This window comes from Taudactylus pleione, unplaced genomic scaffold (assembly GCF_031769625.1).
Source record: "Taudactylus pleione unplaced genomic scaffold, aTauple2 ptg000410l, whole genome shotgun sequence".
NCBI classification, from domain to species: domain Eukaryota; kingdom Metazoa; phylum Chordata; class Amphibia; order Anura; family Myobatrachidae; genus Taudactylus; species Taudactylus pleione.
Window position 1 is genome coordinate 202,001 of NW_028284812.1, and position 26,442 is coordinate 228,442.

At 50.0% G+C, this 26,442-nt stretch overlaps 1 protein-coding gene across 2 annotated transcripts in view; it reads left to right on the forward strand.

Moving 5' to 3' along the window:
- The window catches only part of ZNF638 (zinc finger protein 638), a 52,393-nt gene extending 39,778 nt beyond the window's left edge, over nucleotides 1-12,615 (forward strand). Inside the window, exons 20-25 of one of the 2 annotated variants that reach the window (XM_088447020.1) lie at nucleotides 5,059-5,124; nucleotides 6,136-6,973; nucleotides 8,858-9,046; nucleotides 9,739-9,846; nucleotides 10,275-10,393; nucleotides 11,696-12,615. In XM_088447020.1, the coding sequence (XP_088303146.1) occupies nucleotides 5,059-5,124; nucleotides 6,136-6,973; nucleotides 8,858-9,046; nucleotides 9,739-9,846; nucleotides 10,275-10,393; nucleotides 11,696-11,746 (1,371 nt within the window). In that variant the 3' untranslated portion in view covers nucleotides 11,747-12,615. The remainder of the gene's footprint in view (nucleotides 1-5,058; nucleotides 5,125-6,135; nucleotides 6,974-8,857; nucleotides 9,047-9,738; nucleotides 9,847-10,274; nucleotides 10,394-11,695) is intronic. The other variant, XM_088447019.1, reaches the window with a different exon arrangement.
- The last annotated feature ends 13,827 nt before the right edge of the window (nucleotides 12,616-26,442 follow it).

Below are 26,442 nucleotides of genomic sequence, written 5' to 3' on the forward strand. Positions count from 1 at the left end.
GCGGTCATGGCCGCACATTTTCGGAACCAGAATGTACGGCTGCTGCCGTATCTGGACGACCTCCTGTTGCTGGCGAGCTCCCCGGAGGTACTGCTTCAACATCTCCACCTGACGATCGCTTGCCTGCAAGCACACGGGTGGTTGATAAATTGGAAAAAGTCCTCCCTGATTCCATCACAGCGGATGGTTCATTTGGGAGCCCTGCTGGATTCGCGTCAGCAAAGGATCTTCCTGACTCCGGAGAAGGTCGCCTCCCTACAGCTGCGGATACGCAGTTGCCTGAGCCGTTGCCGCCTGTCGGTCCATTCGGCTATGAGAGTTCTGGGGTCCATGGTGTCGACATTCGACATGGTGGAATTTGCCCAGTTCCATTCCCGGCCCCTGCAGGGGCTGATTCTGTCAGAATAGAACGGGTTACCTCACCAGATCCGCTCTCAGGTGCTGGTGTTGTCTCCGGACGTTCGGCAATCTTTGGCTTGGTGGCTTCAGACAGCTCATCTGGTCGAGGGGCGCCCATTTTGGATCCCGGACTGGGTCCTGCTCACGACGGATGCCAGTCTCCGGGGTTGGGGGGCAGTGACCGGCTCTTTGTCGCTTCAGGGTCGTTGGTCAGCGGAAGAAGCACTTCTCCCCATCAACATCCTGGAACTGCGGGCAGTATACAGGGCCCTGCAGTCGTCCGGCCCCGCTCTTCACGGAAGGGCGGTACAGGTGCAGTCCGACAACGCCACCACGGTGGCGTATATCAACCACCAAGGCGGAACTCGCAGTCAGGCAGCGATGTCGGAGGTGTCTCGTATCCTGACTTGGGCGGAGGGTCACATTCCGGCGATCTCGGCGGTCTTCATCCCCGGAGTCCTCAATTGGGAGGCGGACTTCCTCAGCCGTCACGACGTGCATCCCGGGGAATGGTCGCTTCACCCAGAGGTGTTTCAGCTACTCGTGGACAGGTGGGGACTGCCGGAGCTGGACTTGATGGCCTCCCGTCACAATCACAAGTTGCCCGTTTACGGGTCAAGGACAAGAGACGTAGGCGCAAGTCTGGTGGACGCGCTGTCGGTGAAATGACCGTTTCACCTGGCGTATCTGTTTGCTCCGCTATCCCTGCTTCCTCGGGTTCTGCGGAAATTCAAGCAGGACGGCGGCATGCTCGTGCTGGTAGCTCCGGCGTGGCCCAGACGTCCTTGGTACTCCGATCTCAGGAGCCTCTCCATCGACGCTCCGTACCTTCTTCCTCAGCGTCGGGACCTGTTGTCTCAGGGGCCCTGCCTTTACCCGGATCTGGGTCGGCTGTCTTTGACGGCGTGGCTCTTGAGACAGCCGTCTTGAGGTCTCGGGGCTTCTCCAGTTCGGTTATTGGTACCATGCTCAGGGCACGCAAGCCTGCTTCAGCACGGATTTATCACAGAGTGTGGCACACTTACTTTCAGTGGTGTGAGTCCAGACATTATGATCCTCAGGTGTTCAGAGTTTCCAGGATCTTGGAATTTCTTCAGTCAGGATTGGATCTCGGCTTACGCCTTGCATCTCTGATGGTTCATGTGTCCGCCTTGTCCGTGTGGTTTCAACGGCGGATTGCAATACTACCAGACGTTCACACCTTTTTCCAAGGTGTTCTCAGGATCCAGCCTCCCTTTGTGCCTCCTGTGGCTCCTTGGGACTTGGCGGTGGTGCTACGGGTCCTGCAGGGTCCTCCGTTTGAGCCTCTTGAGGCGGTGGAGCTCAAGTGGCTGACATTTAAGACGGTTTTTCTCCTGGCAATTGCTTCGGCCAGGAGGGTGTCTGAATTGGGGGCGCTTTCCTGTCGCCCTCCTTTCCTGATTTTTCACCAGGACAGAGCGGTGCTCCGCACTCGTCCTGAGTTTTTGCCCAAAGTGGTCTCGAAGTTCCACATTAATCAGGAACTTGTTGTGCCAGCTTTTCAGTCCCCTGATCTTTCAGCTGGTGAGACTTCCTTAGATGTGGTCCGGGCGCTTAGAATTTATGTAGACCGGACGGCTTCGGTTAGGAAGTCTGATTCCTTGTTTATCCTCTTTGGTTTTCACAAGAGGGGTTGGCCTGCCAACAAACAAACGTTAGCCCGTTGGCTTCGTTCCGTTATTTGTGAGGCTTATGCACAAGAGGGTTTACCTGTGCCAGCCTCTGTTAAGGCTCATTCCACTCGTTCTGTGGGTCCCTCTTGGGCTGCTAGAAGTGGTGCTTCTGCTGTTCAGCTGTGTAAGGCGGCCACTTGGTCTTCTATTCAAACGTTTTTGAGGTTCTATGCGTTTGACACCTTCGCCTCTCAGGATGCTTCCTTTGGGCGCCGGGTGCTCCTTTCAGCACAGGAGCGTCCCCGCCCTTAGTTGAACTGCTTTGGGACATCCCCAAGGTCAACCCTGTGGACCCCCTATGGACCCTGAAGTAGAAAACAGGAGATATGGTAAGAACTTACCTTTGTTATCTCTGTTTCTACAAAGTCCATAGGGTCCACAGGGCGCCCGCCCTGACGCACCTGGCTTCAAATGGGCTGTGTGGCTGGTCACCGGTTTTCCGTCTCCTATTGCTGTGAGTATGGTTTCTTGTGTGTTCCAGTCTTCCTTCTCTCTGTTCCATATTCTCTTCCGGCCTAGGCTGCTTACCAACTGAGGTGCCTGTGGCTCGGGGGCGGGGTATAGAGGAGGACCCAAGTGCATCCTGGGAGCTAAAAGCTTAACTGTGTGGTGCCCATGGATCCTGATCCAGCTATATCCCCAAGGTCAACCCTGTGGACCCTATGGACTTCGTAGAAACAGAGATAACAAAGGTAAGTTCTTACCATATCTCCTGTTTTTCCTCATGCGGTGCGTGATATTGTGGCCAGCCGCAGAGTTTTTACTTACTCAATTAGCCCCAAGAATTTTAGTTGCGGTAATTTTCGATCGGAATTAGCAGAGGTTTTTTTGGGGGTTTTTTCTCACCGCCCCAGAGCAGGTGCAAAGTTGGGGAAAGTCATTAATTTAAGGTAATGTCAGGACTTTGTTCAGAACCCCTGGGACACCCACCTTCCTAATGATTATACAATTGGAAGCTTTTAGTTAGCTTAATTAGCAGAATAACTACATGTCATTATTGGAGTGAAATTCTGCAAAGTTCAGATTAATGAGTTAAAAGATGTGGGACATGTATATGGGGGTGCTGTATGGATGGGAAAGGTATATGGGGGGCTGCTGTATGGATGGGACAGGTATATGGGGGTGCTGTATGGATGGGACAGGTATATGGGGGTGCTGTATGGATGGGACAGGTATATGGGGGTGCTGTATGGATGGGACAGGTATATGGGGGTGCCGTATGGGTGGCACAGGTATATGGGGGGGGGTACTGTATGCATGGGACAGGTATATGGGGGGGTACTGTATGGATGGGACAGGTATATGGGGGGGTACTGTATGGATGGGACAGGTATATGGGGGTGCTATATGAATGGGACAGGTGTGAGTTACAGGTTTTGTTTTTTAAAGTGGCTTAAAGCACTCCTAGAAATAAGATTTTATTTGCTTTAGAAAAATCAGCCATTTAAAAGAAATGAAGATCTCCAGCTATGTTTCTTTATGACCGTAATGTATATTAGTAATGTCAAACAATTTTAGTTTGGCTTTTTTTTAGGGTACAGGCTGATTTTTCCCCATTTTTAAAAAAAATTTAATTTCTGAGTTTTTTGGCTGTAAAAAATTAGCATGCCCAATTTTTTTTCAGTTGGATAGCGCAAGAATCGGGAGCGTGCAAAGCCAATGTGATGGGCGAGTTCATTTTTGCTGGCAGAAATCTTGCGCCCTATTGAATATGCCCACATGTGTGACAGCATGATGGATGATGAGATAGGATAAAATGGGGATTTATCTGAAGCCTCACACCTCTAAAGCTGGGTACACACCTATACAATCGTCGGCCTGTTCTTTAGATTTTGATCCATTCATTAGATATCGAAAGTGTGCGCACGTTCGATCCTGTTTTGTCGGATGAAAACTGATGGAATCGGAGGATCGCATCTTCTGTGCAGTTTCATTTTCCTCCGATTCGACAAGGCCTGGTCATACTGAAAGTGCCGTGTATGCACCTACCACCGTTCTTACACGATTGTACGCCACACCTGGGGCCGCCTCCCAGGACGTCCATAATTACCCTTAGTTCAGGAAGCATTCTGTGTCATGCTCCTCTTCATGTACATAATCGCCATTTACTTACCTTTACCCCACCACCTATACTGCCAGGCTTGGCTTGCTGGAGATTGTAGTTCGCAACTTGCTGGGCTGTGTAGTAATGCAGTTGATAGTGAACACGAGCATAGCTAGTTCAGAAATGGAACGGACGTCATAGCTCTGAAAATGTTCACACAGGCTTTTTTTGGTCTCGTAATCACACCCCCTCCCTGTCCGTTATGTTCATTTGAGGTGCACCCTGAAATCTGGGTAATGTGTACGCTGGTACAATCATTTTCGGCAGCACGGGATCGCAAGTCGCACATTGGGATTATACGTGTGTATGCACATATAGGCGCTGTGATCGGCACTTCCTGAACTGGAGCATTGCCGATCGAAGCGTCACATCGAATGTGTGATTTGTATAGGTGTGTACCCAGCTTAAGCGGTGTGCAGTCTCTGTAAGTGTGTGTGTAATTTTAAGCACTGCTGTGTTCTGTGAGACTGGGCGGGTTCTCAGCCCCAGTGGCCGGTTCCTACACAGGTAAGAGGTGGTTGGTTTTATTATCACAGAATCGCTTTGTCCTTTCTTTGAACTGTGAAGCCTGAGCAAATAGAATGGACTGCGCTGGAGGTATCGGGTGAGGCTGGCTGCTGCGCCAGGCACTTCTACCCACCTATCCGCATGCACACGGGGATACCGGTTCATTGGAACAGGAAGAAAGCTGTTCACTTGTACAGCACTCGGCTATGCTAATTTACTGAGCACAAATTATATGGTCTCTGAGGTTGTCTGTGATATCTACTTACCTCTCGCTCTCTCCTATCCCCGGCATTCCCAAACACTGTACAGACCAGGAGACGGTTTTGTGTCTGACCTAGTATTTCTTTTCCGCAGAGCTCATCATCATCCCGGTACACCCGAAGCTCCAAGACCAGTGTTCGGTGCTTCAGACCTAAAACGGTGAGGAGGTGGTAAATGGCAGCTGCTCTGATGTGATAGGGGGGTCAATTTACTAAGCCGTGAACTGAGAAAGTACCAGCCAATCAGCTCCTAACTGCCACGTCACAGGCTGTGTTTCAAAAATTTCTTAGGAGCTGATTGGTCGGGACTTTGTCTCCGTTTACTTTGTCTCCATCCAGGGTTTAGTAAATAGACCCCAATGTGTCCTGTAGCTGTCACAATCACAGGGGGTCTGGAAGGTAGCTTGGTTTATCACAGATAAAGGAGGCTTGTTTAGAATATAAACACATCCAGTGAAAGCTCTTCATTTGCACCTGGACATAGCCATGGGTAATGTGAGGAGTGAAACGCAGGTTTCTCGGGGATTGGAGTGTACACAGGATGCTGGCTGCATTGGAGGGATATAGAGCAGAGATACGCACATATATAGAGATGGGCACACAGAAACGGGACAGCTTCATCTTTGTCATCTGCTTTACAGTTGAGCTAGGATGCACCCCATCCCACTCTACATGTCTACACCCCTCTTCCTTCCCTCCTCCCCTGCAGCACAACACTGCATAATCGCACCACCTAACCAGTCCTACTCCTAATAGTATCTTGTGTATGGCAAAACCAATGTATTTCTCACAAATATAACGGCAAAATAAGTATTTTGGATACTATTACAAACTTAAATTACTATCAAAGCTCCTCTTGTTGGATTTGTTTTTATAAACCTAAGGATTTGGACATTATACCTTTTCACTATAATAAGTTAAGATTGCGAGTGCAAAACATACAATAAATTGGTTTCTACTATGGAAATGTAATAGTTTAAACCTTGAAACGCCAAATATGTTTGCCTTTTCTCCAGGTATAGATGAACTACAGGTACCAGAATCCTTACACACAGCTTTCATACTCTTAACGTTTTGACTCTAGGCCGGGTCAGCAGTGGGAAGATTTGCTTGTCTAGCGAGAAGGTCCCTCTTGTTTTTGGCTAATGTTATTTGTCTTCGCTCTGCACAGGAAGACGACGAGTCCTTTCCATTCAACCTGGATGAGTTTGTTACCGTTGATGAAATTGTAGAGGAGCACAGAGACCCCAAGAGCAGAGAGGCAGGGGAGGCTGCCAGAAAAGGGAAAAGAAAAGAGAATGACCCGGTACCCTCAGACACCAAAAAATCCAGAGGGTTGACCGTAGATCCGCGGAGGCTCTCCTTTGTCACGTTAGATGAAGTTGGTGATGAGGATGATAACATGGTGTCAGAACCTACTACCAACCCAACGTCTCGTTCAGTGGTAACGGTGGATGAAGTGCATGGAAAAGATGGTGCAGCCCGCAGTGGGAAAGATTCCCAAATGTTGATGACCTTAGATGAGATAAGCGACGAGGAAGATGCCCAGGACTCTGCCGCAGGTCCCCGTACTTCGGTTATACCGGAGATCCTGGCCAAAGATCAACTTCTGACACTTGATGAGATCAGCGGCGAAGACGAGGAGCAGACCTCTCCTTCTGAGCAACTGATTGTGGCTGCCACGCTACTCAAGGACACCCCGCTCAAGGTTGAGGACAGCTGTGAAGAGCCTAATGTTGAAGGCGTACCTGTTGATCTTGAGGTCTTTCAAGCAGACTCTACGCAGGGCGACCAGACAAAAGAGCACCTCCTCACCCTGGACGAGGTGAAAGAGGAGGAGGATGAGGAGGAGTTCTTGGCGGGTATTGAAAACAGTTTCTTGACCGTGGATGAAGTAGGTGAAGATGAGGAAGATTCAGAGTTGAAAGTTGAGAAGGCCGAGAAGCCCAAAGCAAGCCCAAGCGGGAATAGAAAGAGCAGCAAATCAGCAGAGCCCAGTATTTCACCAGGTCTGTAGTGTAAACGTATGGAAGACCAGTCGCCTTATGTTGCTTGCAAGACAGGAGTATTATCGATGTTTTGAAAATGTCAGCATGCCAGCACCACTTGTGACGGCCATGCTTTCAGGATCCACTAGTAGGGGGCATCATTACAGCATTCAGGACCTCATTCAGAGTCGGTCGTTGCGGCCGCTCGGTCGTAGGGGAAAGGGGCCGGATATGCAAATGAAGCAATCGTAAGTTGCGTCGCTAAGATGGGTTCGTTAGCTGAGCGACCGAGGGTAAGAAGCGGTCGTAAGACTAGTTACCAGCCCCATTCTCGATTGCAACACACCTCATTTCCGGGGATATAAGGATTAATCGGGACCCATCGGAGCTGATCGCAGAGCTAAAGGCTGACCATAAATCTCTTGAGCACTACGATCTAGCAGTGTAATAACCACCCATGTCACATGTGCCATGACATCACTTTAATTATGCACTCCCATTAAACTCCCCTCGCATAGTCAGGCACGCCTGCGTTCGGATCTCCACTCCCCAGTTCACAAGAACCTTCCCCTGTTACCACCCACAAACGCCTCATCCTGTCACTCAAACTACCGACCTGGCCGTGTTCAAGGAGAGAACAATTTCTGATCGTAACAGCTAGTTTGCGCACGCACATTGCGAATTATACGCAGTTTAGCGAACATCTGTTGCGTACGACCGAGCGGCCGCAACGACCGACTCTGAATGAGGTCCTCAGTACCTCTAGTCTAAAGCTAGGTTCGATTATATATATATATATATATATATATATATATATATATATATATATATATATATATATATATATATATATATATATATATAAATTTTTTTTTTTTTTTTTTTGAGCAGGACATCAGATGGGGCTGTTTCGACAAATCGAAAGCCTCAATATCTGTGCTACACATTGTGATTTGATTGATTTATTGTTTTTATCAGAAGTTACCGATTTTCGCCCATACCACACTAATTTTACATATGTTCACCCACAATGAGGATGACTTAAGTCGCAGGAAAACAGACACTACTCGATATCGGGAGTTTGAGGCCGAGATTTTCTGTTTCGGGCGACCGATAATCGAAGGAATGCATTTTTTTTGGGACGTTTTAAAACCCGTTTTATCGGTGAAACGCAGAAAAGATGGTTCATACACACTATACAATAAATCGGCCCAATATTTGTGTACCGTGAACCGAGCTTAAGAGCCCCGACAATGGTAACACTGCCCCTCTGCTGTTGAAAGCTCACAAGGGTTTATTTCAGATGCTGCCACTGATGACTCCTTATTCCTGTAATACGCTGTCAGAGACTCCTTTACGTGTCTTGGTTGTCGCTGATGGGCTCATCACCTTGTGCTGACAAATCTGACTCCCAGCAGCCAGGCTGTGATTGCCCCCTCACTGTGTGAATGCACTATGCTGGTCTGTGTGTTACCATAAATTACTAGGAATATCATCGTTAAGTCGGGATTATACTGAAGCCCACACATGGTCCCATCAGCAGATAAATAGCCACTACTGCAGAGTTTCCTAAACGCCGCCATTATCATCCAAGTTTTAAGAATATCCATGCTTGAGCACAGGTGACTTAATTAGTACCTCAGTCAATTTGTCTTAACTATCTGGATTTAAGCATAGATATCCTTTAAAACCAGGACTGTAAGGACAAGAGTTGGGGAAATTCTGCCCTACTGGTTTATATGAGCCTAGAGTTGGAATCCATACATGAGGAGGTGGAAGATGTCCTCGTACTCTTGCCGCTAGTTACTTTGTAGCTTATAGGCGTTGCGCTATTTATAGTGGATTTATGAATTGTGCTTTTTATTGAGGTTTGTTCCTGATCATTTTTCTCATTTTTACAAATAGCGCCAGCTGCGCGGAGGGGTAGGCCAAGAAAACGGCCTCTTTCCACCGAAGCGAACAAGCAATCGTCCCAGCAGACCACACCGGAGACCACTAAAGTTACGGAGCCAGACAAGACCCCCATAAAGTCTAAAAGCAGCAAAGGCAACCAGGGGACAGTAGAGGGCAGCACCCCGGAGAAACCTGCCTCTGGTAATACACCTGATCGTATGGCATGTTACTGATGTGCTTCTGCCTCTCCCTCCTTACCACCTAATCACTATCTTCCCTGACTCGCCTTCTGTGCATTATTCAGTAACCGTTGTTATATAGTACCTGCACAGAGAATGTCATCGTACACATCACACCCTGTCTGCAGATGCACAGTCGCACGTCTGGTTTAGAACCTGGAAGTGAACGTGCTCACTCTCTCCCTCATTGCTGGGATGAGCTCATGTACTATGACACCGCATTAGTAAATATCTCCAAAATAGTGTTTTGTTTTTTCCTTTACTGCAATTTTTCATAAATATCGATCTTGATCACGAAAGTGTTATACAATCATCACTTAACATTTACATTAGCCAGATACTAAAGGAAAATATGACCGAATGTATCCTTGCCTGTCAGAACTGCCATATTTTTATGCTAATACACTTCTCTGTCCAGTGAGAGAGTTTCCGCTTATGTTTAAGTGGTCGTTTCCAAACATTTGCTTTGTTCTCAATGCACTAGGCATAATCCGGCCCTCTGTAGGAGACGTGTGACTGCAGCTCCCACGTATAATTTGGGTTTTCTAATCCCCGTTTTCTTTGCTGACTCTAAGACTAGGAAACAATAAAGCTGCTGGGACAATGTATGTGGCTTCTTAGTACGTGAACGTTTTTCTCCTGTTTTTGTTTCAGCAGATGGGAAATCTAATGATGCTGAGACTTCAGCAAAGAAGAAGAAATTGGCGTCTCCTGATACAGCGACAACGAAACTGGCTCCATTTAGCCCTAGTGTCCCAATAGGTGAGAATATATAGAGGTCCATTTACTGACATTGCTGAAAGGCACAGATCCGCGGTAAACATGTTCTACGCTGTTGTGCGGTTCAGGTTAAACCGCGAAAGCAAGTTTGCATCTGTCGGTGAATAAGACAGTCCGCGTTGCATGCTGATGCACAGCCATTCTTTTTCCCCTGCTCACACTCTTTCCTTCACTGTGGCTCTCGGGTTGTAGAACTACATAGCCCAGCATATCCTGCGTGCCAAAGGTTGAAGAGCAGAGTTGCCTGTATCTGGTATGAAGAGGGTAAAGCACCCTCTTACTTAGGGTGGCTTCACCTCTGAGTAAAAATTACGTTGTGTGAAATATGCTCTCTCTGTCAGCAGGTCAGGTTTTCTGACTTCGGTGTTTGTTTTGCATGTTTTACAGCTGATACCTTTTTTATTTTGCAGGTATGGAATTTCTTGTCACTAAAACCGGATATTTTTGTGAACTGTGCTCACTTTTCTACATGGATGATGCCTCCAAGTTGAAGCATTGCAGAAGTTTAAAACATTATCAAGCTGTTGAGGTACTGAAAACCTTGTATTTTGGGAATATTGTGCAGTTATACTATTTGGCACTGTATCGTCTGTTCAGTCAGTGTTGCAGGACCTCAGTGCTATCTTCTGTCGCCCCATAACCCCCCCCCCCCCCCCTCCCCCGCTTGCACCACCTCAAACGATTCTGCCTGTGGGGTGGAAGGGGACGGATGTGTGGGGACAGGAATTTATTTAGCATACATGACTTTTAGTAACCATGGTGGTGCTTTTATATGGGTTGTTTGTAACGAGCATAGGAATGTACTATAGAGCTGTTAATGACCTAAATGAGCTAGAGGAGCTTACACATGTGGGTAGTGTGCTTTTTGGTACACAATAACAGCTTAGTGGCTGTGAATGCCTCCAGGTTTGACTGTTAGAGGTAACAGGTAAAGTTTGCTGTCTTGAAATAAGCTGAAAGAGAATCAAGAGAGTCCCCTTAGGATAAATAGCACAGGGAGGGGAGGTCTGCCTTGTGGGCAGGGGAGGGGAGGTCTGCCTTGTGGGCAGGGGAGGGGAGGTCTGCCTTGTGGGCAGGGGAGGGGAGGTCTGCCTTGTGGGCAGGGGAGGGGAGGTCTGCCTTGTGGGCAGGGGAGGGGAGGTCTGCCTTGTGGGCAGGGGAGGGGAGGTCTGCCTTGTGGGCAGGGGAGGGGAGGTCTGCCTTGTGGGCAGGGGAGGGGAGGTCTGCCTTGTGGGCAGGGGAGGGGAGGTCTGCCTTGTGGGCAGGGGAGGGGAGGTCTGCCTTGTGGGCAGGGGAGGGGAGGTCTGCCTTGTGGGCAGGGGAGGGGAGGTCTGCCTTGTGGGCAGGGGAGGGGAGGTCTGCCTTGTGGGCAGGGGAGGGGAGGTCTGCCTTGTGGGCAGGGGAGGGGAGGTCTGCCTTGTGGGGAGGGGAGGTCTGCCTTGTGGGCAGGGCAGGGGAGGTCTGCCTTGTGGGCAGGGGGGGTCTGCCTTGTGGGCAGGGGAGGTCTGCCTTGTGGGCAGGGGAGGGGAGGTACACATACCTGCCTGTATACCCCCTGCATGCTGAATGGGAAAAGGTGAATTTGTTCTTGCAGTAAAATCCCTTTCTTCATAGCATCTGGGGAGGATCAGGGCAGTCCCTCCAGTGATGCCAGGCTCCCCTGCGTCCGCTCTGCATTGGTAGTAAAGTGAAAGGGGGTAGACACTGGGTAAAGTTATTAGGAGGAGGACATTCTTCAGTGACTTAATCCCATCATCTGTGTCCCCTCTATGGTCAGCATGCGTTGGGATCTCCATGAGGCTGGGACTAATCCTCTTTCATTTCTCCTTAGAAACACATGGCCCAGGAGCAAGGAGCATCTGCTGGGAAGTCGTCCAGCTGAGGAGTCCCGTCTGCTGGACAACATGAAGTAAAAGTTTAGGGTCCATTGTGTACATTTTTTTTCCATTTGTCAGTTACTGTTCTCAGTACAGATATTTATGTTGTAAAAAGCGCTCTATGTAGACATGAATAAATCATTTAATAGTGTCTTTTATATGGCTAGTCTGTCCCATTGTCCTCATAGTGTTGGTGGTCTCAGCAGCCGAGTGCGGATCTAGACCAGGACTCTAGGGGAGATTTACTAAAGATTCTATAACAAGTTGAGGTGTAACCCATAGCAACCAATTAGGTTCTGTTTGTTGTATTCTAGGATGCAATAGAGAAATAGCGGCTACCATCTTATTGGTTACTAGGGGTAACTTCGCCACTTTTCACTTTTAGAAGATTTAGTAAATCTCTACCCCCCTGATCTCATGGCCTCATTTGGTCAGGAAGTGATCTCCGCGCAGGTCAAACCTCCACCCCTATTGACTGAGATCCTACACCCGCTGCATTCTACACAGCGGTTACCTGTCCTAAATGTTGCGATAAAAATTTATTTTGATGGAAAATACTGTTAAAATATCGGTCTTTTAGTTTTTAAGGAAATTTATGTAAAGTATTTTGTTTGTGCTCCGTAGTGCTGCGATGGCGCAGTCGGGGGGCAGAGAGGGCTTTTCACTTTAGATATAAGGAAAACGTAGGTGCCATTACTCATGGCTCCTTTTTTGTTTTGGTTTTTTTGTTAAAGGTACATCTCAGTTTTCCCAGTTCAAGCTTTTGCACACTGTTACTTTTGGTATTTTTGTGTCTAAGCCTCTTGCAATTCTGTGCAAAATCAAATCCTGTAACAGCAAAGTGCGTTTATAAATAAAGTAGAAGTGTTGAAAATGCTGTCGTGTGATTTTATAACAGACTTTGTAAAGATGTCTCTACTCCAAGAGAGCAGTGGCTTAAAGCTGCACAAGCACGCACACATTGCACCCTACTAAACCCTCCTCTGGCCTAGACGGGCCCCAGGGACTCCTCTGTGCATCCGCCGCTTGTCCCAGGGAGGGCGAGAAGACCAATCAGAATAAAATCTGGCAATAATGAGTTATGGTAAGAACTTACCTTTGTTAACTCTTTCTTCGAAGCCCGTAGGGTCCACAGGGAGACCTTGGGGGTGTACGTGGTGGATGAGAAATCCGGGCAACACGCAGTAAAAGCTTTCAGCTCCCCGGTTGGATCGGTACACTCTCCCTATACTCCGCCCCCGAGCCAGAGGCATTTCAGTTTGTGACAAGCCAGTGGCCGGAGGAGGATAAGAGAGAAGGAAGACTGGTACACACAAGAATCACATTCTCTCAGAGAAGGAGACTGAAAACTGGTGACCAGAAACATAGCCCATATGAAGCCAAGTGCATCAGGGCAGCTGCCCTGTGGACCCTATGGAATTCGAAGAAAGAGTTAAAGGTAAGTTCTTAACATAACTCTCATTTTCTTCAGGGTCCATATTCTCCAAAGGCTGACCCTGGGGATGTCCCAAAGCAGTCCTTTTTAAGGGTGGGGACGCTCCTGCGCTGAGACGAGAATCCGGCGCCCAAAGGAAACATCCTGAACGGCGAAGGTATCAAATGCATAGAACCTCAGAAAGGTCTGGACAGAAGACAATGTGGCTGCCGTACAAAGCCGAACAGTCGAGTTGCCACGGCGAGCTGCCCACAAGGGACCTACAGACCGAGTAGAATGAGCAGTAACAGAAGCTGGAACAGGAAGGGCCCTCCTGCGTGTAAGCCTGTGAGATAGTAATTCGAAACCATTTAGCCAATGTTTGTTTATTGACTAGCCATCCCTTCTTGTGAAATCCATAGAACACAAATAGGGAGTCTAATTTCCGAAGGGAATTGGTACGGTCCACAGAAATCCTGAGGGCGCGGACCACTTCCAAAGAGGCCTCACCTGTCGAGAGGTCCGGTCATTGAAAGGCAGGGAATATAATTTCCTCATTAATGTGGAAACCAGAAACAACTTTAGGGAGGAACCCAGGGGTCCACAGCACTGTCCTGGTGAAATATCAGAAAAAAGGAGCGACCGGAGAGCACCCCTAACACTTGACACCCTTCTGGCGGAGGCAATAGCCAGAAGAAAGTCTTTGCTTTTAACCACTTGAGTTCCACCAAATCTAGGGGTTCAAATGGAAGACCCTGGAGGCCCCGAAGAAATACTGCCAAATCCCAAGGAGCCACTGGGGGGGACAAACTGAGGTTGAAACCGGAGGACACCCTCTAGGAAGGTGTGGATATCCGGTAGCGGAGCAAGTTTACGTTTGAGCCATACTGACAGAACAGAGATATGCACTTTCAGGGAGGCTAAGGTCCAATCCAGCTTGAAGGAAGGCCAGGACTCTGGAAATCCGAAACACCTGGGGGTTGTAACCTCTTTGACGACACCATTGGAAATATGTATGCCACACTCTGTGGTAGATTCGAGCAGAAGCCGGCTTACTCGCTCTAAGCATCGTGTTGATGATAGAGCTAGAGAATCCTTTGGACCTTAGGAGGGATGTCTCAAGAGCCATGCCGTCAAAGGCAGACGACCCAGGTCTGAGTAAAGGCAAGGACCCTGAGACAACAGGTCCAGACGTTGAGGCAGCAGGATCGCAGTGTCAATGGAGAGACTCCGAAAATCTGAGTACCAATGACGCCTGGGCCAAGCTGGAGCCACCAGCAGGACATTGCCTCCATCTTGTATGAACTTCCGAAGAACTTGAGGATGAAAGGAGACTGAAGTGAATAGGTACTAGGGGTGAGCGGGTTCGGATTTCTGAAATCCGAGCCCCCCCGATCCGAGGCCGATCCGAGTCAGGCTCGACTTTTCCCGCCTGACTCTGATCTGAAATCGAGGCAAAACGTCATCCCGCCTTCCGAGTTTCGCGGGTTTTGGATCCTATATAAAGTACCCGAGTCGGCGCCATTTTCTCACTCGGCTGTGGACAGTGAAGAGGGGGGGTGGGAGTTAGGGCTGGCTGGGCTGTGTAGTGTTGTGCTGTGCTGCTGTTGTCCACTACTTCAAAGTCCATAGGGGCTGGCTGTGTTGTGCTGTGCTGCTGTTGTTAATAGGGGCTGTGTCCACTACTTCAAAGTCCATAGGGGTTGGCTGGACTGTGTTGTGCAGTCAGTTCTCCATAGGGGCTGTGTCCACTCCAAAGTCCTGTGCAGTGTCCCAGTCCTAAAGGGGTGCTGTAGTGTTGTCCAGGGGGTGATCTGTCCATCAGGGGTGCTCCCCCCAAGTGCTAAAAAAAATATTTTCTACTTCAGGGTCCATAGGGGGTCCACAGGGTTGACCTTGGGGTATAGCTGGATCTGGATCCATGGGCACCACGCAGTTAAAGCTTTAGCTGCTCCCAGGATGCACTTGGGTCCGTCCTCCTCTATACCCCGGCCACAGCACCTCAGTTTGAGTTGGTGCCCGGCCGGAGTCGGGTCACCAGCGCAGGGGGGCTGCAGGAGCAGCCCCCAAAAGCTTTCTATTTTTATTTAAAAAAAAAAAAAAAGAGCCTGTTAGATTTTTATTTTAAAACAGAGGCTCTAGTGTGGCAGCGACGGGCTGTCTATACAGACGCCCACGCTGCCGCTCTCCTTCCCCGCTGGCGCCGCGACGCCAGTACTGCACTGGGGATCGCGGCGGGAGGCCAGAGTCCGTACTAGCCGGACTCTGGGTCCCTCCCTGGACTGCTGCCGGAGTCGCCGGGGACAAGGTAAGCCGCGAGTCGCCGATTAGCGGCGGCTCGCGGGTTTTGCCTGCAGATGCAGTCCTTTGCCCCCGGTCCTAGGGGACAGACCGGGGGCCGCTAGCGGTGGCGGCGGGCTCCCCCTCTGAGGAGGAATAACCTGTGGGACCACTAGACCACCAGGGATATATGGCAAGCGGGATGCCGGCAAGCCCTGGGGTTAATATGCTAGCCAGGGGAGGAAGCCTTCCCTGTCAGCGGCTCCTCCCCTCAGCTCAGCGCGCCTTTCAGCACGGAGTCTGGCGTCGCTGAGCTGCAGCTACTCGGCCACTCCTCCTCTGAGGTCTCCAGCGGCCATTTTCTCACAGTGGCAGCGCAGATCTTCAGGGAGCACGCGGACCGGTCCCCCTGTGTACCTCTCCCCTGATTAAGGACAGTGTACACAGCACTATAGCCCTCCCAGACACTGAATCTGGGCAGGTTGATTGTAGTGGAAAGGTGCAGTGAGTATATCTTCCTGCATGGTATGTGACTTTTGCTAGTGCTGCCTGTCTGTGCTTATTTTCTACTTACTGTCAGCTTATACCTATCCCTTTACTTCTCCTACAAGCCCTACAGGTGTGTGGGGGAGGGGCGTTTCTACTGACCTCACTTATATAGATCACGTATTTGTGAGGTCCGTCACATACAGTTGTGTGCTACTCAGTGCCATATTGTGGGCTGTTGTTCAGCACACCGGTGAGTGCGTTTTACTTCTACCCTGGTGCCAGATATATAATATATTCTGTCATGTCAGACGAGGAGGTTGAGCGCTCAGTGACTCCGGTGTTGGCCTCCTGCGGACGCTGTTCTGCAGGAGTAGATAGGGAGGATTTGTCACAGGATGGCCTGTGTAGTCGATGCCAGGTGGCTCCTGGCCCATCCAGACCTTCTCTGGCGCAGGAACCACCGTGGGCGATGTTTTCTCAAGTGCTGGTGTCTATTGCGGACCGTCTGTCGGTCCCGACTGCTCTCCCTACTAGGTCGTTGTCCCAGCCGACCATCCCCCATTCCCCGGGTGTCCCGCAGTTATTGCGGAGTCCTCCTGGGTCTCAGTCGGTGGGTCCCTATGCGGGGTTGCCTATGTATATACAGGCTTCCCCTGTGCCGCAGCAGCCTGTGGTACCTTTTCAGGCCCCTATGGTGACTCCTCCACCCTGGGTGGATGTGCTCTCCAACTCCGTGCAAAATTTGGCGGCCGCTTCCTCAGCTTTTCAGTCAATGTTGCAGACTGACATGCCTTCTAGGATTTCAAAACGCCCACTCATGACACGGGCTGCTCAGGTATCGGACTCAGAGGGTTCCTCAGATGATGGGGAGGTCCCTGATGACACTGACTCGGATGCCTCGGTCCAGGAAATGGATACCAAGTCGTCCATTAATGTGCGAGCACTAGTTAGGGCGGTGCGAGCTATTCTTATAGAGGATGAGGCACCGGTTCCTAAGTCGAAGTTTCCTAGTTTCAAAAAAACTAAGGTGGCTTCTGCGGTGTTTCCCCTGTCGGATCAGTTGACGGATCATATGGCGGTAGCTTGGCAGGCGCCCAGTAAGAGATTCCTTCCTCAGAAGCGGTTGGCTTCTAATTACCCCTTCCCTGAGGCACATTGTAAAAAATGGGAAACTCCACCGGCGGTGGATTCCCATGTCACCCGTTTAACTCGGGGCGCCACCTTACCATTACCGTCGATATCCTCGCTGAAGGATCCCACGGACAGGAAAGTTGAGACTTGCTTAAAGTCTATTTACTCCCTCTCCGGGGCGATGGCCCGACCGTCCATGGCCATCTCCTGGGTGGCCAAGGCCATTGAGGGGTGGGCCAATGCATTGGAAGATACCTTCCCGGACGACGCTCCGGATGTCCAACGGGCGTTGTTGGGACAAATGAGGGACGCTGCTTCTTACATTGAAGAAGCTTCTTTAGATGCTAGTCTGCTGACCTCGCGGGTATCGGCTGCAGCGGTGTCTGCCCGCCGATCCTTATGGTTGCGGTCCTGGAGAGCGGACTCTGATTCAAAGAAAGGTCTGGAGGCCTTACCTTTCAATGGGGAATTACTATTTGGTCCGGACTTGGACAAAATAGTGGACATCCTGGCTAAATCCAAGTCGGCCTTCCTCCCTTCAGCGGCACTGCCTGCTAAGGTTCGGCTTTTCGTTCCTTTCGGGTTCAGGGTAAGGCGAAAGGTCAGTCCTTCCCGAGACAGTCTGTGAGTAAGACTGCCTCTAAACCCAAGAAGCAAGCCTGGAGTGCTCGGCGCCCTTCTTCCAAGCAGGAAGATAAACCTGCGGCCTGATGGGACGGGCCTCCCTCTGGGGGACCTCAGAGTGGGAGGCCGACTTCTTCTATTTGCCCAGTGCTGGCACAATACCACCACGGATGCCTGGGTTCGAGAAGTGGTCTCCCAGGGGTACGCCCTGTCTTTTCGGCACAGACCACCCCACCAGTTTTTCTGCACAAGTCCTTCTCAGGACAAGACCAAGGCGTTACAGGTTCAGGAGGCTATAGAGTCCTTGCTGAAAGCAGGGGTCATTGTTCCCGTTCCTCTATCACAACGAGGGACGGGGTATTATTCGTCTCTGTTTCTGGTGCAGAAACCCAATGGTTCTCATCGCCCTATCCTCAACTTGAAGTCTCTGAACAAATTCCTCAGAGTTCCCAAGTTCAGGATGGAAACGTTACGTTCCATCATTCTGGCGATGGAACCGGGGGATTACATGGTGTCCCTGGACATCCAGGACGCCTACCTCCATGTTCCGATAGCATCTTCACACCAGCGGTATCTGAGGTTCGCTATCCTTCAACACCACTATCAGTTCCGGGCGCTACCCTTTGGTCTCTCCACGGCACCGAGGGTGTTCACGAAGATTATGGCGGTCATGGCCGCACATCTTCGGAACCAGAATGTACGGCTGCTGCCGTACCTGGACGACCTCCTGTTGCTGGCGAGCTCCCCGGAAGGTACTGCTTCAACATCTCCACCTGACGATCGCTTGCCTGCAAGCACACGGGTGGTTGATAAATTGGAAAAAGTCCTCCCTGATTCCATCACAGCGGATGGTTCATTTGGGAGTCCTGCTGGATTCGCGTCAGCAAAGGATCTTCCTGACTCCGGAGAAGGTCGCCTCCCTACAGCTGCGGATACGCAGTTGCCTGAGCCGTTGCCGCCTGTCGGTCCATTCGGCTATGAGAGTTCTGGGGTCCATGGTGTCGACATTCGACATGGTGGAATTTGCCCAGTTCCATTCCCGGCCCCTGCAGGGGCTGATTCTATCAGAATGGAACGGGTTACCTCACCGGATCCGCGCTCAGGTGCTGGTGTTGTCTTCGGACGTTCGGCTATCTTTGGCTTGGTGGCTTCAGACAGCTCATCTGGTCGAGGGGGTCCATTTTGGATCCCGGACTGGGTCCTGCTCACGACGGATGCCAGTCTCCGGGGTTGGGGGGCAGTGACCGGCTCTTTGTCGCTTCAGGGTCGTTGGTCAGCGGAAGAAGCACTTCTCCCCATCAACATCCTGGAACTGCGGGCAGTATACAGGGCCCTGCAGTCGTCCGGCCCCGCTCTTCACGGAAGGGCGGTACAGGTGCAGTCCGACAACGCCACCACGGTGGCGTATATCAATCACCAAGGCGGAACTCGCAGTCAGGCAGCGATGTCGGAGGTGTCTCGTATCCTGACTTGGGCGGAGGGTCACATTCCAGCGATCTCGGCGGTCTTCATCCCCGGAGTCCTCAATTGGGAGGCGGACTTCCTCAGCCGTCACGACGTGCATCCCGGGGAATGGTCGCTTCACCCAGAGGTGTTTCAGCTACTCGTGGACAGGTGGGGACTGCCGGAGCTGGACTTGATGGCCTCCCGTCACAATCACAAGTTGCCCGTTTACGGGTCAAGGACAAGAGACGCAGGCGCAAGTCTGGTGGACGCGCTGTCGGTGAAATGGACGTTTCACCTGGCATATCTGTTTGCTCCGCTATCCCTGCTTCCTCGTGTTCTGCGGAAATTCAAGCAGGACGGCGGCATGCTCGTGCTGGTAGCTCCGGCGTGGCCCAGACGTCCTTGGTACTCCGATCTCAGGAGCCTCTCCATCGACGCTCCGTACCTTCTTCCTCAGCGTCGGGACCTGTTGTCTCAGGGGCCCTGCCTTTACCCGGATCTGGGTCGGCTGTCTTTGACGGCGTGGCTCTTGAGACAGCCGTCTTGAGGTCTCGGGGCTTCTCCAGTTCGGTTATTGGTACCATGCTCAGGGCACGCAAGCCTGCTTCAGCACGGATTTATCACAGAGTGTGGCACACTTACTTTCAGTGGTGTGAGTCCAGACATTATGATCCTCAGGTGTTCCGAGTTTCTAGGATCTTGGAATTTCTTCAGTCAGGATTGGATCTCGGCTTACGCCTTGCATCTCTGAAGGTTCATGTGTCCGCCTTGTCTGTGTGGTTTCAACGGCGGATTGCAATACTACCAGACGTTCACACCTTTTTCCAAGGTGTTCTCAGGATCCAGCCTCCCTTTGTGCCTCCTGTGGCTCCTTGGGACTTGGCGGTGGTGCTACGGGTCCTGCAGGGTCCTCCGTTTGAGCCTCTTGAGGCGGTGGAGCTCAAGTGGCTGACATTTAAGACGGTTTTTCTCCTGGCAATTGCTTCGGCCAGGAGGGTGTCTGAATTGGGGGCGCTTTCCTGTCGCCCTCCTTTCCTGATTTTTCACCAGGACAGAGCGGTGCTCCGCACTCGTCCTGAGTTTTTGCCCAAAGTGGTCTCGAAGTTCCATATTAATCAGGAACTTGTTGTGCCAGCTTTTCAGTCCCCTGATCTTTCAGCTGGTGAGACTTCCTTAGATGTGGTCCGGGCGCTTAGAATTTATGTAGACCGGACGGCTTCGGTTAGGAAGTCTGATTCCTTGTTTATCCTCTTTGGTTTTCACAAGAGGGGTTGGCCTGCCAACAAACAAACGTTAGCCCGTTGGCTTCGTTCCGTTATTTGTGAGGCTTATGCACAGGAGGGCTTACCTGTGCCAGCCTCTGTTAAGGCTCATTCCACTCGTTCTGTGGGTCCCTCTTGGGCTGCTAGACGTGGCGCTTCTGCTGTTCAGCTGTGTAAGGCGGCCACTTGGTCTTCAATTCAAATGTTTTTGAGGTTCTATGCGTTTGACACCTTTGCCTCTCAGGATGCATCCTTTGGGCGCCGGGTACTCCTTTCAGCACAGGAGCGTCCCCGCCCTTAGTTGTACTGCTTTGGGACATCCCCAAGGTCAACCCTGTGGACCCCCTATGGACCCTGAAGTAGAAAACATGAGATATGGTAAGAACTTACCTTTGTTATCTCTGTTTCTACGAAGTCCATAGGGTCCACAGGGCGCCCGCCCTGACGCACCTGGCTTCAAATGGGCTGTGTGGCTGGTCACCGGTTTTCCGTCTCCCATTTCTGTGAGTATGGTTTCTTGTGTGTTCCAGTCTTCCTTCTCTCTGTTTAGTCTCCTCCGGCCTTGGCTGCTTACCAACTGAGGTGCTGTGGCCGGGGGCGGGGTATAGAGGAGGACGGACCCAAGTGCATCCTGGGAGCAGCTAAAGCTTTAACTGCGTGGTGCCCATGGATCCAGATCCAGCTATACCCCAAGGTCAACCCTGTGGACCCTATGGACTTCGTAGAAACAGAGATAACAAAGGTAAGTTCTTACCATATCTCTTGTTTTTTGTGTGTTTGTGAATTGTGTGCGCAGTAGCCGCACGTGCATCAACAAAGTAGTGCCAAGCATGCGCCTGTGTCATAAGTAAAGGGCCGGCTGGCTTGACCGTTAAAGGGTGCTGTAACCCCCAAAGTACACTCCAAACCAAAAAAAAAATTATTTTCTGTGTTTGTGAATTGTGTGCACTGTGGCTGCACGTGCATCAACAAAGGAGCAGCGACAAGCGTGCATCTGTCTGTTAAAGGGTGGTGACACCCTCAAAGTGTGCTACACAAACAATAAAAATATTGTTCTTTTTTTTTCTGTCTTTGTGAATTGTGTGGGCTGTAGCCGCACTTGCATCCTCAAAGCAGCAGCGACAAGCGTGCGTCTGTCTGTTAAAGGATTACATCGGTGACAGCATCCAAGTAGGCATGTCAGACAGTCCGTACCTGTACTGGCAGGAAAAAGAAGCAATTTGGAGGTCCCTGTACAAACTGGCTCTATTTTACCTGAGTTGCCCCCCCTCCAGTGTGTACTCCGAAAGAGTGTTTAGTGCAGCCGGGAACCTTGTCAGCGAAAGGTGTAGGAGGTTGCTTCCACAAAATGTGGAGAAGATGATGTTCATAAAATGAATTATCAACTCTTCCAGGGAGACCAGCCTCCAGAACGTACAGAGGGACCTGTGGTTGTGGATTCCAGCGGGGACGAATTAATACTCTGTGAGGATGTACACAACACTGAAGAGGGTGAGGAATCGGAGGATGAGGACGACATCTTGCCTCCGTAGAGCCAGTTTGTGCAGGGACAGATTCATTGCCAGCTTGTTTTGTGGGGGCCCAAACGAACCAATCATTTCAGCCACAGTCGTGTGGCAGACCCTGGCGCTAAAATGTTTGGTTTGTTAAAGTGTGCATGTCCTGTTTATACAACATAAGGGTGGGTGGGAGGGCCCAAGGACAATTCCATCTTGCACCTCTTTTTTTTCTTTGCATTATGTATAGTTTGGGGCCTAGTTTTTCAAACTGCCATCCTGTCTGCCACTGCAGTGCCACTCCTAGATGGGCCACGTGTTTGTGTCGCCCACTCGTATCGCTTAGCATAGTCATCCAGCTACCTCGGTGCAACCTTTTGGACATAAAAACACTATTGTGAGGTGTTCAGAATAGACTGGAAATGAGTGGAAATTAAGGTTATTGAGGTTAATAGCATAGGAGCAGAAAAACCCACAAATTCTGTGATTTTAGCTGTTTTTATGCTTTTTTTTAAAAAAAATACAGATCCAAAACCCAGAACCCAAAACACGGAAGGGTGGTTTTGGCAAAACCAATCCAGATCCAAAACACGAAGAAGGATCCAGATGCAAAACCAAAACACGAAAAGTGGCTGGTGCACACCCCTAATAGGTACGCAAACTGGAAGGTCCACTTCACAGATAATGCTTCTATAAAAGGTTGCCTCGGCATCTCCTGTTCTGGACCCGCACACTGGCAGTTTGTGATTGTGTCCGGAGACCATGAGGTCCACATTTGGGAGGCCTCATCTGTTCGCTAGGAGTTGAAACACCTTTTGGTGAATAGACCGTTCCCCGGGATGCACGTCGTGACGGCTGAAGAAGTCGGCTTCTCAATTGAGACTCCCGGAAGAAACACAGCAGAGATAGCTGGGAGGTGACCCCCGGCCCATGTCAGAATGCGTGACACTTCTGTCATTACAGGCCAGACTTCGAGTGCCTCCTTGTGAATGATGTAAGCCACTGTTGTGGCATTGTCTGACTGAACTTGTACAGGTTTCCCGTGAAGTATGTACTAGGCCAGTTTGAGGTCCCTATAGACAGCTCGAAGTTCCAATATGTTGATTGGCAGGGTTAATCTGACCGATGTCCAACGGCCCTGAAAGGAGTGCGGACTGTTCACTGCGCCCCATCCCCGGAGACACTGGTCCGTCAGTAGGATTACCCAGTCCGAGATTCTAAAGGGGCGACCCTTGGTTAGATGAGATGTCTGTAGCTACCAAGATAGATAGACGCACCTCCAGAGAGAGCACCATTGTCTGAGCTTTGACGCGATGTGTTAACCCGTTCCATCTGGAGAGGATTAGACTTTGAAAAGGCCTGGAATGGAACTGAGCATATTCCACCATGTCGAAGGTGGACACCATGGATCCCAGTACTTGCATTGCTGGGTGGATCGACACTCTGAGATTGTGAAGATATCTGCGCACTCGTTGAAGTGTGGAGATCTTGTCTGACTTCAGAAAGATTCTCTGATCCTGAGAATCCAGCAGGGCTCCCAAATTAATCATTCTCTGTGAGGGATTCAGGGAGGAATATCCAGCGATACCATAAAGTCCACAGGCTAGATAGCTAGGATGATGGAGCGTAGGGTTGCCATCCTGAACCTTTTAGGAATTTGTTCAGAGATTTGAGATTGAGGATAGGCCAATGAGACCCCTCGGCTTCTAAACCAGAAAGAAAGAATAATAACCAGTCCCTCGCTGAGATAGTGAGACTGGTATAATTACCCATGCTTGCAGCAAGGACTGTCTAGCTTTCTGGATTTGTAAGGCCTTGTTGGGGTCTGAAGGAGGGCCTGCGTAGAAAAACTGGTGTGGAGGCAGTCTGAGAAATGAGAGGACGTACCTGTGAGAGACCACTTTTCTTACCCAAGCATTTGAGGTGGTCTGACACCAGCACTGTGTGAACTAAAGAAGTCAGCCTACCACTCTGGGATACCCCAGATGGAGACCCCTCCCATCAGGCAGAGGGTTTATTGTCTGGTTTAGAAGCAGGGCATCTGGTGTTTCAGATATGCTTGGTCCTGGGTCTGGCGGCCTTCGTGGAGGCCGACTGCCTAGGAAAGGACTGGCCTTTAGGCTCTCCATGCGGACGAAAGGACTTAGAAGATACAGTCCGAGGCCTTGTAGTAGGATGAGCTAAAGGCAGAAATTCCGTTTTTGATGTTGCCAACGTGGTTACAATCTTGTCAAGATCAGGGCCAAACAAGATCTCCCCATTATAGGGTAATCCTTCAAGGCCTTTCTTGGAATCCGCATCAGCCATCCATGAGCGCCGCCACAGGGTACGGTGTGCAGATACTTTCGCGGCCAAAACTCTGGAGGTTGGGAGACTGGCATCCAAAGTTGCTTCTCCAGTATAGGAAGTTGCGTCTTGAATGTGAGCAACAAGACATCTGATCCCTAGAAGCTTCTGAGGGAAAAGAGTTCAAGTGCATCAGCCCAGCTCTCTATAGCCGTAGCTACCCATGCGATAGCCACGGGTGGACAGGCAACAGTCCCTTTTAAAGAGAGAGTATTGATTTCAGGCAAGCTTCAACCTTCCTATCTGTAGTTCAAGGAAGTAATTGTAGGAATAGGCAACGTAGCGCTTATAATTAAACGTGTAACATGGGAATCCACCGCAGGGGGTGTTTCTCATTTTGCACAGTGAGCCACAGAAAAAGGGTAACATGAGGTTAGATGTTTTTGTGGTTGTGTCCTCTTACCAGGCGGTTGCCAGGCTGCAGCCATGTGTTCAGTTATTGATCCGATAGAGGGAATTCTGCTGAAGTCACTTTGTCTCTTAAACAGAGGGTGTTCGGATTTAGGTGCTGGCTTGTCATCTTCTATTAATTAGATGGATCTGACAGCTCGCACCAAGGCAGGAATATTATTTTTGACCTAGACTCATCTTCCCCCAGATGGGAGTCAGGTTAGAGAGATCATCAACTTCTGCCTCCTTGGATGATACCTCAGAATCTGAGCCTTGCGTGGACTGTGACGATACCACAGGATGCTTAAACGGGTTACTGGGTAGTGGCCTCTCATTTTGCAACATGGTTTGAAAGGCATGAGATGTAGCCACCAGACTCTGCACTAAGTTAGAGAGTACGTCTACCCATAGTGGGGGTACAGGGGGTACTTGTATCGCCTGAACCTGTTATGGCGACCCCCAAAGGATGTAATACTGCCTGCTGCGATAACCCCATAGGGGGAATTACAGCCAGATCCGCTAGGCGGTACGCAATAGTGGCCAGTACCGGAAAAAATGAAGCCATGGGGGGCTCTAGTACCGGCTCTAAAAGACAAAGCATAAAATAAAAAGCTTTAGGGCTGCATAATGGTGATAGACTCTGGCCGGGCTCCAACGAAACTGAGGTGGGGTAGGGTATAGGGAGAGTGGACTGGTGCGTCCAGGGAACTGCTTTTAACTTCGTGGTGCACGGATTCCTCATCCACCACCTACACCCCCAAGGTCTCCCTATGGTCTTCGAAGAAAGAGCGTTAACAAAGGCAAGTTTCTTACCAGAACACATTTTTAAATCCATAAAGGCTGTGTGTTGCCTATAAAACACTGATAAATTAACCCAAGAGATTGAAGTAGGGGTAGTCCTTGTTTGCAAGTTAGTTTAGCCACATCCAAGCAAAATGTTTTCTTTTTAAATCAATCCCTTCACACATTTATACAGAAAACATAACCGGCACATGAGCTGATTAGACTTGGAATAACCATGACATTTTCAGCATCCGCACTTTGTCGGTATGAACGAAGCTCATTAAATGCGTAGATTAGTGGTTTTCAAACACAGTCCTCAAGGCACCCTAACAGTCCAGGTTTTCAGGATAGCCATAGGTGACTTAATTAGTATAATCAGATTGATTATACCATCTTCGTTTACAATAATAGAACGATTGCTGTAAGTAATAGGACGACTGTTATGGGGACTTTCAGAGGGTTGGGGAACTCAGATCACAGCTGTGTATGAGCCAGTGGTCCAAAGTTCGATAACTCACTGACTAATGATTTAAAGTTTGCTTTAAGATCGGTGGTTTGCTACAAAGGTCTGGTATTTTGTTGACATGATGATGTCCACAGTCATGCAATGTTGACAAAACGTTCCTGGTGTCTAGTGGCGACTTACCTGGTTTAGTGGCTCCAGTGGTCAAATGAGGATTTACAGCTGATCCTACAGCGCTTCCAGCTAGGAGTATCTCTAAACCCTAACCTTCCTAGTACCTAACCTCTTCTCGCATAGCCGAACTCACCTTGTGCCTAACTCTCCCCTCCCTGCAGCTGTGGACAGTTTGTATGTGGACATTGTTGTGTCGACATGATTGTCATTATGACTGTGTCCCTGCTACGCATACAGTGCAGAATGTACGCCCATTTGCACTTTGGATGCTGGTAAAATGAGCGCACATAAACAGACTGCATCCTTATCACATCTATACCTACACTGGGAGTTCTCACATAGGCAGAGCTCCAACAGGAGAGCAGTGAGTCAGAGGATCAACTGTCACCCTGCACCTGCACAT